Raw genomic sequence first — 15,065 nt, forward strand, 5'->3', positions numbered from 1 at the left:
TGAGTGTGTCCTCTAACCAATCTATATTGTCCTAAGCCAAGGTGGTTGGGATTCCAGGGTAAATAACAGATGTTGATGCAGCCATATATCTACTGGTGGCCAGACACAGGGTGGGGACTTCAGGTCTGGAGCTGAATGCAGCCATCTCTATGTCCCTCATCTGCCCCACACCATGCCCTGTGAACCCTGTCACAGGAAAGATGGGGTGCAAATGTAAGAATAATAAACAAGAGAATAAGAGAATAAAATAAGAGAATAATTTCTCTTGTTTGGCTGGGTGGAGAATCGTGAGATGTGTGTGCAGAAACCTCTGAATCTTTGTGCATCTTACTAGGGACGCGGGTGGTACTGTGGGTTAAACCACAGAGCCTAGGGCTTGCCGATCAGAAGTTTGGCGATTCGAATCCCCGCGACGGGGTGAGCTTCCGTTGCTTGGTCCCACCTCCTGCCAACCGAGCAGTTTGAAAGCACGTCAAAGTGCAAGTACAGTGATAAAGGTAAAGGTACCCCTGCCCTTTCGGGCCAGTCGTGCCCGACTCTAGGGTTGTGCGCCCATCTCACTTAAGAGGCCGGGGGCCAGCGCTGTCTGGAGACACTTCCAGGTCATGTGGCCAGCGTGATGAAGCTGCTCTGGTGAGCCAGCACCAGTGCAGCACATGGAAACACCGTTTACCTTCCCGCTATAAAGTGGTACCTATTTATCTTTCGAACTGCTAGGTGGGCAGGAGCTGGGACCGAAAGACGGGAGCTCACCCCGCTGCGGGGATTCGAACCGCCGACCAGGTACAGTGGTACCTCAGGTTAAATACTTAATTCATCCTGGAGATCCATTCTTAACCTGAAACTGTTCTTAACCTGAAGCACAACTTTAGCTAATAGGGCCTCCTGCTGCTGTTGCGCTGCCAGAGCATGATTTATGTTCTCATCCTGAAGCAAAGTTCTTAACCCGAGGTACTATTTCTAGGTTAGCGGAGTCTGCAACCAGAAGCGTATGTAAGCCGAGGTACCACTGTAGATAAATAGGTACCGTTCCAGCGGGAAGGTAAACAGCATTTCCGTGTGCTGCTCTGGTTCGCCAGAAGCAGCTTAGTCATGCTGGCCACATGACCCGAAAGCTGTACGCTGACTCCCTTGGCCAATAAAGCGAGAGGAGCACTGCAACCCCAGAGTCGTCCGCGACTGGACCTATGGTTGGGGGTCCCTTTACCTTTATTAGGGTCAAGAGGTACTTGGATCACCTTTGCCTCTGCACATGCCCACTACTGGCATGCAGCACCCAGGTTTGCTCCAAGGGAGTGTGACCTTTGGGCTTAACAAAGGTTCCCTGTCTCCAGATCATAAGAGAGAAAGTGCAAATGCTCAGCCATTGACTTCAATGCTGCTTTGGGGGGGAAACCTCGTTCATATTGACTTAATGGCTCCCATTGCAAGCATATTGCGCGTCTCAGACATAAGCCAAATTGCACACGCTTTGCCTCTGTTGAAAACTGCGTCAACAGCATCTGTGTCCCCCTGACACCCCTTCTCTGGGCTTGCTTCTGCCTCATTAAATTCTGCAGACTCCCCTTGTCCCCCCTTTTGTCTGTGGTTTTTTTATTTTTAGGAGGTTGTGTGGGGTTTTATTATTATTTTTTTGCTCTATTTCCCCACTCACCTCCCCCCACAGCTGCAGAAGCTTATCAGGAGATGAAAGATTTGAAGGACATGCATAATTAATAGCCTGGCGTTATTTGAATAATTTAATTTTGCCATCACAGCGCCATTCTCCAAGTTCAGCCTTAATTTTGCAATTAGGAGATACAAGCAGAAGCTGCAACTCACATGATTAAGGCACATGGAGGAGAAAAGGGACACCGTGGCAGGGAGGAGGGAACAGACCGGAACGGAAAGCGGGAAAAGGCCCCTCAGGAAGGGCAACAAATTTAGGAAACATTTTCTAGAGCAACGCTATTGACCTAGACACATGGGCCCAGAGTCTGTTCATCCAGCTCTCGTGGAAGTGTGTCATGATGATGGAGCCACAGGGAGGGCTGTTTGTGCCATCTCTTGTTATGATACCCCCTAGGAAGATGGGGAACTCAGGTCCAGGGACCAAATGTGGCCCTCTAAGCCTCTCTCACTGGCTCTCCGAGCTCCGTTCCAGCCATGCCCTTCATCAGTTCTGCTTCATGCCTTCCTTGAGTGTTTTTCCCTGCCTGGGATGTGTGTTTGAATCATATCTCCTGCTTGCCTGGAGGGGTGTGAGAATGTGGGTAGAAATGAGCCCAGTGCACAAAGGCAAGGTTTATATTTGTTGTCCTGCTCACTTTTGCTGCTGCCCCCACCCCAGATGGGCTGGAAATGGTTCCATACCCCTCCAGTAACCTTTTTGACTCTTTCTGACTTTCCCAGCTATTCTCCATGTGTTGCATCAGTTACTGGCCAGAGAAAAGCTTCACTTCCTCTTTCATAACACTAGAACTCACAGACAACCACACAATTCAGGACAGATAAAAGAAATTACTCCTTCACACAGTGCATAGTTAAACTATGGAACTTGGCTCCCACAGGAGGCGGTGATGGCTCCTACCTAGAAAAGTTTTAAAAGAGGATTGGACACTATCATGGAGGAGAGGACTATCGAAGGTTATTAGCCATGATGCTTATGCTCTGTCTCCACAGTCAGAGGCAGGAATACACCTGAATAACCATTACTGGAACCCTTGGAGAGTGGAGAGTCCTCTTGTGGTCAGATCCTGCTTGCAGGCTTCCCATAGGCATATGGTTGGCCACTGTGAGAATGATGAGCCTTTGGGCTAATCCAGCACCCTCTTCTTATGGTCTGATGTAGGAGGAGATAAAGCCCTTTGGACATTTGGCTCAGGATTCTGCACAGTGTTTATCAGACTCCTGTTCTTCCTGGTACATCCCAGGCTCACCCTGCTACTACATCAGTAGTAGGCATCTGAACATCCTTTCCCAGAGGCTTTCTTCACCCCATCCTGATTTCTCAGGTGTCCACCTAAGTTAGCTCCCCCAATTGCAAGGAGCAGTGAGGAAACTGCAGCTGACTTGCCTTTCCCTGATCACCATTTCTTTCTTCAGAGCAGGTACACTGAACAGGCACCACTCAAGCGGGCAGCTGCAATTTTGTTCCTGGAGCATCATGGTCACCTTGAACAAGCTTCTCAGAGGGCAGATTATGCATGCTACCATCTGACGGCTACTCCCACCTTGGCAAGCAGACTTGCTGATGAGAAGGGATGATGGAAGTTGTGGAGAGAAAAGTAGGGTAAGTAACACACATCACTCAGCTTTAATTTATAAAACTCTTCATAATTTTCTGCTTAGTGGCTGGAGCTTTGGGAGAAGTTCCCTTGCACCCAAGAGCTGCTAAGGCATGATGGAAACATTGTTTGTGACTCGCTAGCATGTCTTCCAGGCAGGTTTTTGCAGTGTAATGTTATTGGCAAGCTTGTAAAAGCAGTTTGGGCAGAGGCACAAAGAATATGAGTGTGTCCAGCACTACAGCAGCCTCCCTCAGTCTGATGCTGGGAATTGCAACTTCCATCATTGCCAACCAGCATGGCTCTGTTCAGGAAAATTCAGGTCAAATATGACTTGTTCAAGCCGCTTATTGAGACCACAATATCTGATATCTCCCCATGCTTTCATGGTGACCACCATCCCCTTTCCCTCTCCCTCCTTTGGACCTCTTTGTTCCCCCCCACCCCATGTAACTGAAAGCTTCCAACCCCTCCCACCTCCTTCTAAGTTGCCACTTACCTTGAGATATAACTCCATCAGAAGCAACAGTGGTGGGGCAGAGGGATGAAATCATGTTTCTCCTCCTCCTGACATAGGACTTGGCCAGGGCTGGATTTAGGTTTGATGAGGCCCTAAGCTACTGAAGGTACTGGGGCCCTTTATACATCCAGTTGTCCTTTGTCAACAACAAATTGTCGCTGTTTTTGTTGTTGTATATTTGCCATGTGGTAATTTATGGACCTAATAGGTATCTAAAACCATTTGCACATAACAAAATATGTATTTTATCAAAGTAATTGTTGAACTGAAATACAATTAAGAAGAAGTATATTAATAGTGAATTTTTTTGGGGGGCCCAAGAGAGTGGTGCCCTAAGGTATAGCTTGTTTAGTTTATATGTAAATCCGGCACTGGATTTGGTTCTGGGCTTGATACTGTACCAGCATCAAGTGCCCTTGGAGGGAGGAGAAAGTTGGATAATTGAAAGAAACCGGGCTTTCCATTGTTTTGTGTGATGGAAACTTTGTTTTTGAAAGGTTGCATTTGGCCTTAAAGGTTCTCCCACACATGAGGGCCCAAAGTTTAAAAGCAGCTATTTTGCTCGGAATGTTTTGAACAGGAGAGTCAGAGATTTATCCTAGAAACCTTGCAGTTAAGGGGAAACAGAAATGTAGTCAAAACTCTACTCACTTCCTGATTGGCCAAAAGGTTAGAAGGGAAAGTGAAACTATTGTATACAAGTCAAGCTAGAAAATAAGTAAGTCTGGAAGTTCAGAAACCAGTAACTTGAAGAGGCGAAGAGCTGTAAGAGAAGGAAAGGGTTTAAACACTTTACAAGGTAAATGCATCCATTTACAGTATTCCTGTCTTAGATGGTTTTCCTAATAAAGCCAATACTTCTCATTAATATCCACCCTTCAGCTCCTGGGTCCTTTTAGGTATTTCTTGGCTTCTGCTGCATCTAGTTTTACAGTCAGAGAACTTAAAATGCGAAAGCAAATACAGGATATATGCATTCAGCATAATTTGTTTTGGGGGAGAAATGGTCTGATGCCTTGTTATTCACCACATGCCCGGATGACACTCTGCTCTACCCGGTAATGAGAATAGGTCAGTCTAGTCCAGAAAGTTAAAGGTCTGATTAGTGAAAGCAGCCAGAGAAGGCAGCCAGGGTTGGTTTGGCTAGTTAGCTTGCTTCCCTTCCCTATCGCGGTGCAGACTGCAGCCCATGCTGTTGTATTTGTATGCAAACCTTGAAGTTTCACACCTCTAACTTCAAATAGAAGGTAAGCATTGTAAGAAAGAGTATTGTGGTGCTGGAAAGACTACAGCCCTTCTCATCAGGTGCATGAAGTGCTATCTTTGAGCCGCAGGTACACACGTGAATTGGAAGCGGGGGTTGTAAACATTTTCAAAGGGATATAAAATGCAGAAAAGCACAGTGATAATTATGTAATTAACCATAGTAATTAAGAAAATAGTTGTTGAAAACACAGACATCTTGCATTGGAAAGCCAATTAACACACACAATGCGATTGGGGGGGGGGGAATCCCTTGTATCCGTTCAGTTAACAAGTGATAGCACTGAACTTCCCAATGTATTGAAATGCTCTGGTTTCACATTGCAGACTCTTAATGAAATTGCTTTGCTGCCCGTCACATTCAGAGTCTCCTACTAGGTTGAAATAGTTTCCCCAACCATCCCAGTTTGTATATTAGGAGAAATGCATCCTAAAATGCTGATGAATTTTTGTGAGCATATCTATTGTCTTTCATCTATCTATCTATCTATCTATCTATCTATCTATCTATCTATCTATCTATCTCTATCTATCTCTATCTATCTATCTATCTATCTATCTATCTATCTATCTATCTAATCTCACTGCTGCAGAAATGTAGTAAACAGAATTTAAGATTGAAAAGAAAGAGAAACTGAAATGGATAAATTTGGCCTTACTTGCTTTCTGGAATTAAAGGGGACAAAAATAAATCTTGTCTATTAAATATTATTAAAGAAAGGGGGGTTGGATAGCTTCCATTGAGTTGATGTAATGTCTGATAACATACTAGATAATCATTTCAAAAAGGCAGAAGTTTAGGCCCATGTTATTTCAGTAGTAAAGCATCTCACTTCTGTGTAGATCACATAGTTAATTCAGAACAGCCATAGACCATGTTGAGCAGGGCTGATTATCAACAGCATCTTGAGGGCACAAGGTTTGGATTATTTCCCTCAGGGGATAGAATTGCTATGTCCAGAAAGTGCCTGGCACCAGCTGGAGTGTAGTAGATTTATTCCAAGGTCCCTTCTAGGAAAATATTGCACTCTAATTGAAGTCTGTGTGAAAGGGCTTGAGGTTCATTTTAAAAAGACTCCGCCGTCCATGGAAGTATAGAACAGCTTGAGAGTTATTTTCAGCCATGTCTGTGGGTGACCCATTTGTTTCTAGTAACCAGTGGACATGGTTTAAAAATGCTGGTGGGGAATCTCTGGCCTGTGGACCTTAATTAGGCTTTGAGAGTTAGCCTACGAGGACATTTTGTGAGACTTACATCCTATTTTCCTGGGTCTGATTGTATATTATAGGTTGAAGCCACAGCTGCAAAAGAAGACAAAGAATGCATTCTAAGTGTGCTCCTGATCCACCCCCACCCTTTTTGCAGAAAAAAAAATTGGTACATTTTGAATTTGGTAGGGTGCCAAAAGCACAACAAAAACATCAAATTCAAAAAGTGTCAAGTTTTGGCTGTAAAAGAAAGCTCATGAGTGCACCTGGAGAACATTCTTAATTCTTCCTCTGCATTTGACCCACCTTTCAAATTGGCATGTGGAGTGTTGGCATCTACTTGTGGTTTAAAGCATAGGAAATGGACACAAGCTGTGGCCCATGACTTCATTTTATGTGGCCCTCCAATGCACCCAGAAGTGACTCCAATCTCCCACAATGATGACTTCTTTCTTGTCTCCCATCTCCTTATTTTTCCTGGCATTTAAAAGTAGTTTCTCCCTTTCTATAGACTTTCTTAACAATTGGGACAATACTGTATTGGGTAGATATGTTTCTAACCTTCTTATTCCTGGTTACGTGACTGGGAAAGACATCCTCCCTGCATTTTTTGAGAATAAATTGGTAGGCTTCAGATATGTAGGAAACTACAGTTAGAAAAGAATTACTGAGTAGACCAGCACAGGACTGGGAATTCTAATCTAAGATACCAGTGATGAAAATTGTAAGAAGGCTGACTTTATTTTGAATTAGTTAATCCAGTACACTTAATCAGGCTCCATCATAATCAGCCCTGGCTCTGCCCAATGATGACGTGTGGTTCTGAGAAGATTACCCTCAAGAGAATGCAGTCAACAATAGGGGGCCAGGAAGCCACTGACCATCCATGGTCTAAAGACTAAATCTCTGTAGTGTAAGCTCAGTACGTATAAACCCATGAGATCTAGCTCTTGACTGTTGGTGGCTTCTACCACTCCTTGCCATGGAAATTTGGATTGGCAAGGTGGTTAACCCACCACAGTGGGAAGTGTATTTTGGTCAGGGAAAACGGGCAAGAAGATAGCAGAAGTGATGGGATAGTCTAGCCATTTGGGGATAAAGGCAGAAACAATGAATAGACATGAGTTTTGTTTGCTCTTGATGAATTCAGGAAGCAAAATTAGATCACGGAAGGAAGCTATGAAGCATTTTTTAAAAAAATAATTTGAACAAAGAACAACAAATGCTTCCCTTGCATAAATGCTTAAACTCTATAAAAGCGGCAGAGAATGAAGGAGTGGGAGGGCTGGATGTGTAGGATACCCTGGGAGTTAATCGCTAATTTACAAAGAACTAGTATATAAATTGCTGTTAATTAGCTGGGTAAATGCCTACTGTAGGCTGCTGAATTAGAACCTGCAAAAGGGCAAGATCGGCAAACTGGAAGGGATCAGCTCTCTTCTTAACTTCCCACCTTGTGTGAATTTTAATGGGATGAGTGCCATAATAATATAATATAATATAATATAATATAATATAATATAATATAATATAATAATATAATATAATTAATAAATCTCCAACTTATAAAGGAAGTGCATCCATAATGTGCTCAACTTGTGTACATGTCAAGCATCCTCTTTGATGCTTGATAGACCCAGTGCTATTTTTCTAGAAAAAATGGTGCTGGAACTCACCATGAACACCTCCCTTGTTCTCTTAGAATGCCGCCCATCAGAGAGGTGCTGGAACTGAGTCCCAGCAAGTTCAGGCTGAAAAAAAAAGTCTTTTGTGCTCATCAAGCCAAAAGAAGCCCACCACCAAGTACATCTGTGTGACTGTGTCTTGGTGACTCTAAACTAGCCTGTTGCCACAGGCACAGTGGAGGTTGCTATCTAATGGGCTTCCATAGGCAGGAGTCCATCAAAAAGCCCTTTGTTGAAAGCAGGAGATGTATTTGCTGGATCAGGCCATGGTTTAGCTAATTCAGCAATCTTAGGAAGAATTCCAACAGCCCACAAGCATCAGGTGGTCAACCTGCAGACTGCGGCTAGGTCTAACTTCTGCCCACCCCTGAATATTTGCTGCATAAAAGAACGAGGAAGAAAAAATACACCATGTAAGAAAAGCAATGCAAAAATTTATATTTTATTTTAATTCAAAAATTTAAAATAGCTCTCAAATTCAGTAAAGTACGCTGAGACACAAAGGATAAGCCTCATATACAGAGACGGGATAACTTAAAATGTTATATACTGCAGACAAGCCAGCTTTATGTAGAATACATATTTACAGTTGGTTTTCTTTTTTTCCTTCTTTTTCTTTTTTTTAAATGGAAACCATATTTATACATTTTATTACATTTACAAAAAAAGCTGAATCTTCCACTACTTTTTACTACAATAATGAAAAAAGAAAATTTACATTGTGTCTTTTTCTCCACTGTACAAACCTTTATTTCATAAAAATATATCTCTGTACAAAAAAGTTTTTTTTCTTTTTTTTCTTCATTTTTTTTCTGTTAAACTGTGTGATGCAAGTCCAATGGGCACTGAAAATGAAAAGATCTCTTGTCCAGCTTTCAAAAAAGCAACAGGGACATAAAAGTATCTGTCTCTGCCCCCTCCCCCCCACGTTGATAAGAGAAAAGGAATTCATAAAAAAGAATCAAGCTTTCAGTGGGAGAATACTCAGCAGCAGGGGCCCCCTTGCTCTGGGTCAGCCTTCACCAACATAGTGCCTGCAATATGTTTTTGGCTGCAACTCCCATCAGTTGGGAGTTTTAGTCCATAACATCCATAGGGCACCAGGCTAGTGAAGGCTGCCCTAGGGTTTGAAGAAATAACATTGACATTGCAGCTTTATACTAGCCAGCCTCCCAGGGCAGTGGTTTCCATAGTTTTCTACCTTAAGCTAACTTTTCACAGTGGCTGCTCTGTTAAGTTCCCCTCAACTGCATGTGGCAATGGGTTCTGGGGCCTAAGCTCAGTCCACAAGGGGCCTGTTGACCACTTAAACTGAGACTATGCCTTTAGTACACACCAGAGATCAGTAATTGTGGGCAAGCTGCTCGCCATTGCTGATCTTCCTGAGGAACTTTGGAGAAGTCCTGAAGAACGGTTTGGAAACCATGTTCTATTGCATTATCTCAGCAAGTTTCAGAAGTGTAGCGCAGGCTAGGCTGATAAGGTCCCCTGCTTTTAATCCTTATGAGAATGCAAGATGACGATTGCAGGGGAAGCTGGTACTCTCCAGATGCTGGTGGACAACAGCTTCCATCCTCCCTGATCCCGGGCCATGCTGTTCAGTGAGCAGGTGAATTTGTAAAAGAGAACACAGCTTTTGGCCAACTAGCTCCCGAGTGACCCAAAGGCCAGGGACAGGGGAGGCAAGTTCTGAAGCAAACCCATGATGGCAACAGTGGCGAGTGGAACAAAGTTCCTTCAAGACAATAATTTAAACATGCTACTTCAGGGGTATTGCTGCATGGTGCTGGATGGGTTTGGAAGCATTCACACTGCCACATGCAATTATTAGCCCTCTGTTACCCATGTCAAAAGTTTAGCCAGAATCCCTGAAGTTTTAACTCATTGTCCTCTGGAGAAAAATGGTAACAAGCCAGAGTGGAACAGACTGCTTCAGGAGGTGTTGGGGTCTCCTTTCACTGGAGGAATTTAAGGAGAATGGACAGCCATCTGTGAATGATGTTGTATCTATAGCCTGCCTTGCAGATCAGGAGATTTGGACTAGATGATCTACAAGGCCTCTTCCAACCCTATGATTCTGTTCTACGAATCACTATTAATTTAGGGCTTCGGTTGAGGAAGCAGGGGACTTTGGGTTTTAGCATGAAAAGTTAGTGAAATTTGAAGGTTTGTTGTAGCTCAATATGGCAGAATGAGTGTTCAAATTTGCCCTTTTAAACAAGCTGTACTGTGTTACCTCCCATGGTTATGAAAATATTTCACTACTTGGTTTAAAGCCAAGCAAACTGCCCTGTATGTAGAAACCTATGCATTAGGGGAAAGATCCCTAGCCTGGCGCTCTCTCTCTTGACACTCACTATAGTACTTTTCTATGTGCAAATTGTTTCTTTCTTATGATGAAAGCTGCTCCTTTCTGCTCTGTCCCCAGCTGATGGGAGCTTCTACACAGAATGCCCAAAGTAGTTACACTGACTCTACTCTTCCTGAACTGCCCACACTCTCGGTTCCAAACAGCTCAGAGAAATCAGCACTACTACAAAAATATATCACCAAATCAGTGTTTGGAGAATGCTAGACTGCTAAGAAGTATACAAGGGTTGAAGGTGCACATTCACCCTGATTAGGCTACATTCCTGCTCAAAGCATATATTTTCTGTTGACATAAAAAGGGTGAAAAGTAATTTGGAGTCCTCAATACTAGCTCTCTGAAAATTTACTCACAATCTACTTGCTCCCTGCAAAAATAAAAAAGGGTAAGGCATGATTGTGATTTTACTGTCCCTGGTTCTGCCCAAACCTGGTTGTGTGTGTTAAGGCACCAGTATGTCTTCCGCCTTGCTGTGAGTCTCAGCTAAAACACCTCAACTATCACCAAATGGCGTCTTCCAACGAAAGCATGCTTTCCAGGTTGAAAGCATGAACCAAACCCAACAATACTGGTGAAAGTCAACACTGCCGGTTTCTCCCTTTTATTGGGGTGGATGGCAAAGAATGCAAACACCTGTGCTCCTTTATAGGGATTAAAAATGTAATGGTATTTGCACACAGTAAAACAATCCTGCACTTTGAATTTCCTCTGGGATTCTAAAGCCGTTTGGCGTAGAAATTATACAAGACGTTATTTGGGGGAAAGGTCAAAGAGTTCTTATCATGGGGTTGCTGTTCAAAAGTTCTGACTGCAAAAATCTCCTGAAAGGCTGGTAAGAAAGGTGATTCCTACTAAACATCAGGAAGAGTTTCCTGATGGTAAGATCTGCTTGACAGTGGAATGGACTCTATTGGAAGGTGGTGGAGTCTCCTTCCTTGGAGGTTTTTTGCAGAGGTTGAATGGCCACCTGTCATGGATGCTAAGTGAAGCTTTGCTTAGGTGATATTCCTGCATTGCAGGGGGTTGAAGTGGATGAACCCCAGGACCCCTTCCAGTGCTGCAATTTTATGGTTCTATGCTCTCAGGTGGATCCAGGATTACATCTAGAACCTTCTGGACATGACTTAAGCATGCTCCAGTTTAATCAGATTTTTGCCTCAAATTTGTTAAGCAGAGTAAAGTCCAGTTTTAAACCATCCCCCAAATGCCTACACAAATCCCAATTTTGTTTTGTCTGGGAAAATATGGGGCCCATCCACCCTAGTTTACACAAATGGTAACTGTAATATACCTTTGATCACTTGTTGATGGCTGCTCAGTAGATGAGGCACATCAAACATGTGTTCTCGATTGTACCACTTCAGACTGCAGGTGGGGCATTGCAGGGCTGTATTTATACCTATCCCTCTACTGTCTAAAATTACCTGCATGTGTGTGTGTGGGGGGGGGGGGGTTGAGGTGAATAGATGTCAAAGAGAATATTTTCAACCAACTCTCTCCTTGGCAGACTACTACTGTAACCAGCACTGAGCTAGATGGATCTGACTACATGTGACAAATGGGCTGCTCTAGACAATGCAAAGTCTCTAGTCTATTGCCAAGAGTAAAAATCCAATCTAGACTAGTAGTGCAAGATTCTGTCCTTGTAGCAAGAGATGGGGGCTGAGTGGGTTCGTTCAGTTTCTCACTTCAGTAGAGCAGTTGTGCACTCCAGCAGGAAGCACAGAATGTAATAAAATGGAGAAGAGAGCAGTTTCACAATGCTGCAGGCAAACGTATCTGCCATATTTTTTGAAATAAATGTAAAAGAAATGCGAGCAACCCTACTATGGTGGTAAAGATTTTGGGGGTGGGGTGGGGGCTCGGCCTCTTTTTCCCTAAAAGGAATCTAAATGAGGAGGGAGGGGGTCAGAAGAAAATGAATTAGTCTCGTTAGACACTGGTGAGGCCACATACAGTAACCAAAAGGACTTAATGACTCTCATGTTGCCATATTCCTCAGGGCATTATTCAAAAAAGCAAGGGAAGTGTATTTGTGAGAAATTGTTCCCCAGCGACAAAATATTGTAGTTCAAGGGCTGGCAAAATGCGACCGACCTGCAATGAATGTGCTAGCTAGGGAAAGATGCTTTGATTTCAACTTTGACAACTGTGCAAATAAGGCTGCCCATCCCCTGTGCCAAGAAAGGTCCTTGGCATGGTCCTTACTCTCTAACAATCCTGTCAACGCTAGCAAGGACAAAGCAACAATGGCAGCTGTGGTTTAAAAGGCAGGGTTCGAATTGGCCTTATACCTGGAACAAAGACAAGCAGCTGACCTTGACAGAATAAAGCAGAGGTTATTTTAAAGTACAGAATGAAGTGGGTTGGGTCTGGGTGTGTGTGTGTGTGTGTCAGGTTTTGCAGAAACCTCCAGTCCTTGAAGTAGGCTATTAGCATGAAGTGCCTACATGAGATGGGGGAGGAAGGAGAGAAGGAACACATATGAAGCAACCATTTCTCCATTTGCTAAAGCTGCTGCTTTAGTTCAATGTGATGGGTGCTTTTGTGCCCCACACTCTCTGCATCCAGGAAGTCTCGTCAGCCCCAATGCAGCCACTTCATCTTACATGTCTTTCACTTCCTCTGGTAATTTAATGCTCTTAGATTTCCCTACCAGGTCACAATGTATTCCCCAGAAGACGATAATCAACCAAAAACAAGCAGCTGGACAACCTCTGGTCTCCGGGTTCTAAAATTGGCCAGAATCGGCTAGAAAAAGGCTCAGAGGTGGGGGAACGTGTTGGTGGATCCACTCCCATGTAGTCGTAACACAAGGGCTGGAGTGGGTGCTTTGGTTGATTTGACTATCGGCTGCAGGGCAGAAGGGAAGGCAATGAGGATGTGGAGTGGTGATGAACAGCAAGGCAGTCACTCTCTTTCTCTCTCTGGATCAACTCAAAGGCACCATATCAACTCCACAGCCCCAACATTTCTGGGAGGGATGATCATGGGCAAAGATGAACCAGGAGGAACATCGGGCACTGGTGAGACTCCCGTCCCTGGAGAATGCTGCAGAGGAAGAGAAAACGAGAAGCAAGGCTGGATCCACAGCACAAAAGAGTTAACCTGCTGTCAGTGGGCTGGCTGTTAATTCCCACTACGTTTCTAAAATTGAGAAAGGGTATAACTAATCCCTGCCTGCTTATTATTCCAAAGTGGTGTGAATTATGTCCAGTCATGTTCAAATCTGATTACCGTTTTTTCCTTGTGGAACCTAAATAAACCAAGTAATTTTACCCCAAACAGCTGTTTATTTATGAAAATATTTACATTGCATATCTATTACCATAGAAAGGAGACCTTGAGGTGTCTACAATACATCATAAAAGTAACACCAAACGTGGACTCCATCAAACACCGAGCATAGTCATCTGGAGACAAAAAAAACCTAAATGGGGATTGTGAGGAAGCTTAAGAAGTAGAGTGATTTATGGTATGGCCAGTAGTAGTTGGTGGGATTTGTGTGTGGCCACATTGCTGCATTGCTGCTCTGCTTTCCCAACACCCTACATCATTCCCTCTTGGCACAGTGTGGGCAGGAGCATTGTATTGGCTTTGCTGCTGCAGGCACACCAGGCCGAGCTCCTGCTGCCTTGCCCCTCTCCCTCTCCCCCTGGATAGGCAGCAACAATGCACAATGTTAGGAAAGCAGGTCGGCAATGCAGCAATCCATCTGCACTGCCCTGCCAGTCACTACTGGGCATCCCATCCCTATTTATTGGAAATTTATGTCCTAATGCAGAGGCCCAGATCTGGGAAGCCTTTGGCCTGTGTTGAGTCACCAATAAAAAGGTTGGGAAGCTCCAGCAAATACTTTGCAAATTAAAAACGCTAGATCACTTGTGAACTGGGAACAGCTGAACAACACGGCACTTACTGCGCAGGTTTGTTAAGTGCTATACCGCAGTGCACACGGTGCTGACTGTAAACTCTGCCTCGTTAGCCATGATATCCGTCGGCTGCAAGTTGCGGTCATACATGGGGTTTTCAAACGTTCCACGAACATTGGTGTTTTCATGCCCAGCGTAACCATTGAATGGCACCTTCGGTCTCCTTCTGTACCAGACAAGACCAAAAAGAGGAGTCAAAGATGGCCTAGCAGGGCATGCCAGCAGAGAGGCTACTTTGATTGAGGTATGGTTGATCAGATATTGCTTATTCTTCGTGGGGAGTTCCTTGAGGCAAGCGTCCCTCCCGCCCCTGATCAGAGTAAAAAGATATATGGTGCCCATATCTTTTCCCCAGCACGAAGGGACAGAGTTCGGAGGGAAGCAATTTCGAAGCCCATTTAAGCAATTAATAAATAACAATAAACAGGGAAGGTTACGCAGCCTCTCTCTGCTTTTCTCCCCTCCACTCAGACTGGCAGACTGGTTAAGAACACACACAAACACAGAGATAGGAAAGCAATACAAAATTTGCATTTTGCTTTCTTGCCTCCCTCCGTTTGCTCCCAGGTTTGCTCACCTGTGTTTGTAGAGATAGAGCACAAACCCTGCAATAATCAGGGCAATGAAAGGCACAAGGATAGCAGCTGCCACTGAACTGCTGTTGGATGCAAATGGATGTCCTATAGACTCGGCATCTCGTTCAATGATGTCTGAAAAGGAAGATGTGCCATTAAATTGCACGCCATGCTTTGCTGGGAGACAGAGGTTGGGGTTTCTGAGTCTGGATGGCCCATCCCTCACCATGTGCCCACTACTGCACAG

General features: G+C 44.1%; 1 protein-coding gene across 9 annotated transcripts in view; it reads right to left on the reverse strand.

The window, feature by feature from the left end:
- Positions 1–10,688: 10,688 nt before the first annotated feature.
- CSMD2 (CUB and Sushi multiple domains 2) overlaps positions 10,689–15,065 on the reverse strand; it is a 474,291-nt gene continuing 469,914 nt past the window's right edge. For all 9 annotated transcript variants that reach the window (XM_083751582.1, XM_083751583.1, XM_083751584.1 and 6 more), the window contains 3 exons: positions 14,821–14,953; positions 14,231–14,409; positions 10,689–13,362 (listed from right to left, as the gene is read on the reverse strand). In XM_083751582.1, the coding sequence (XP_083607708.1) occupies positions 14,250–14,409; positions 14,821–14,953 (293 nt within the window). In that variant the 3' untranslated portion in view covers positions 10,689–13,362; positions 14,231–14,249. The remainder of the gene's footprint in view (positions 13,363–14,230; positions 14,410–14,820; positions 14,954–15,065) is intronic.

The sequence above is a fragment of the Podarcis gaigeae genome (assembly GCF_964106915.1).
Source record: "Podarcis gaigeae genome assembly, chromosome: 8".
NCBI lineage: Eukaryota > Metazoa > Chordata > Lepidosauria > Squamata > Lacertidae > Podarcis > Podarcis gaigeae.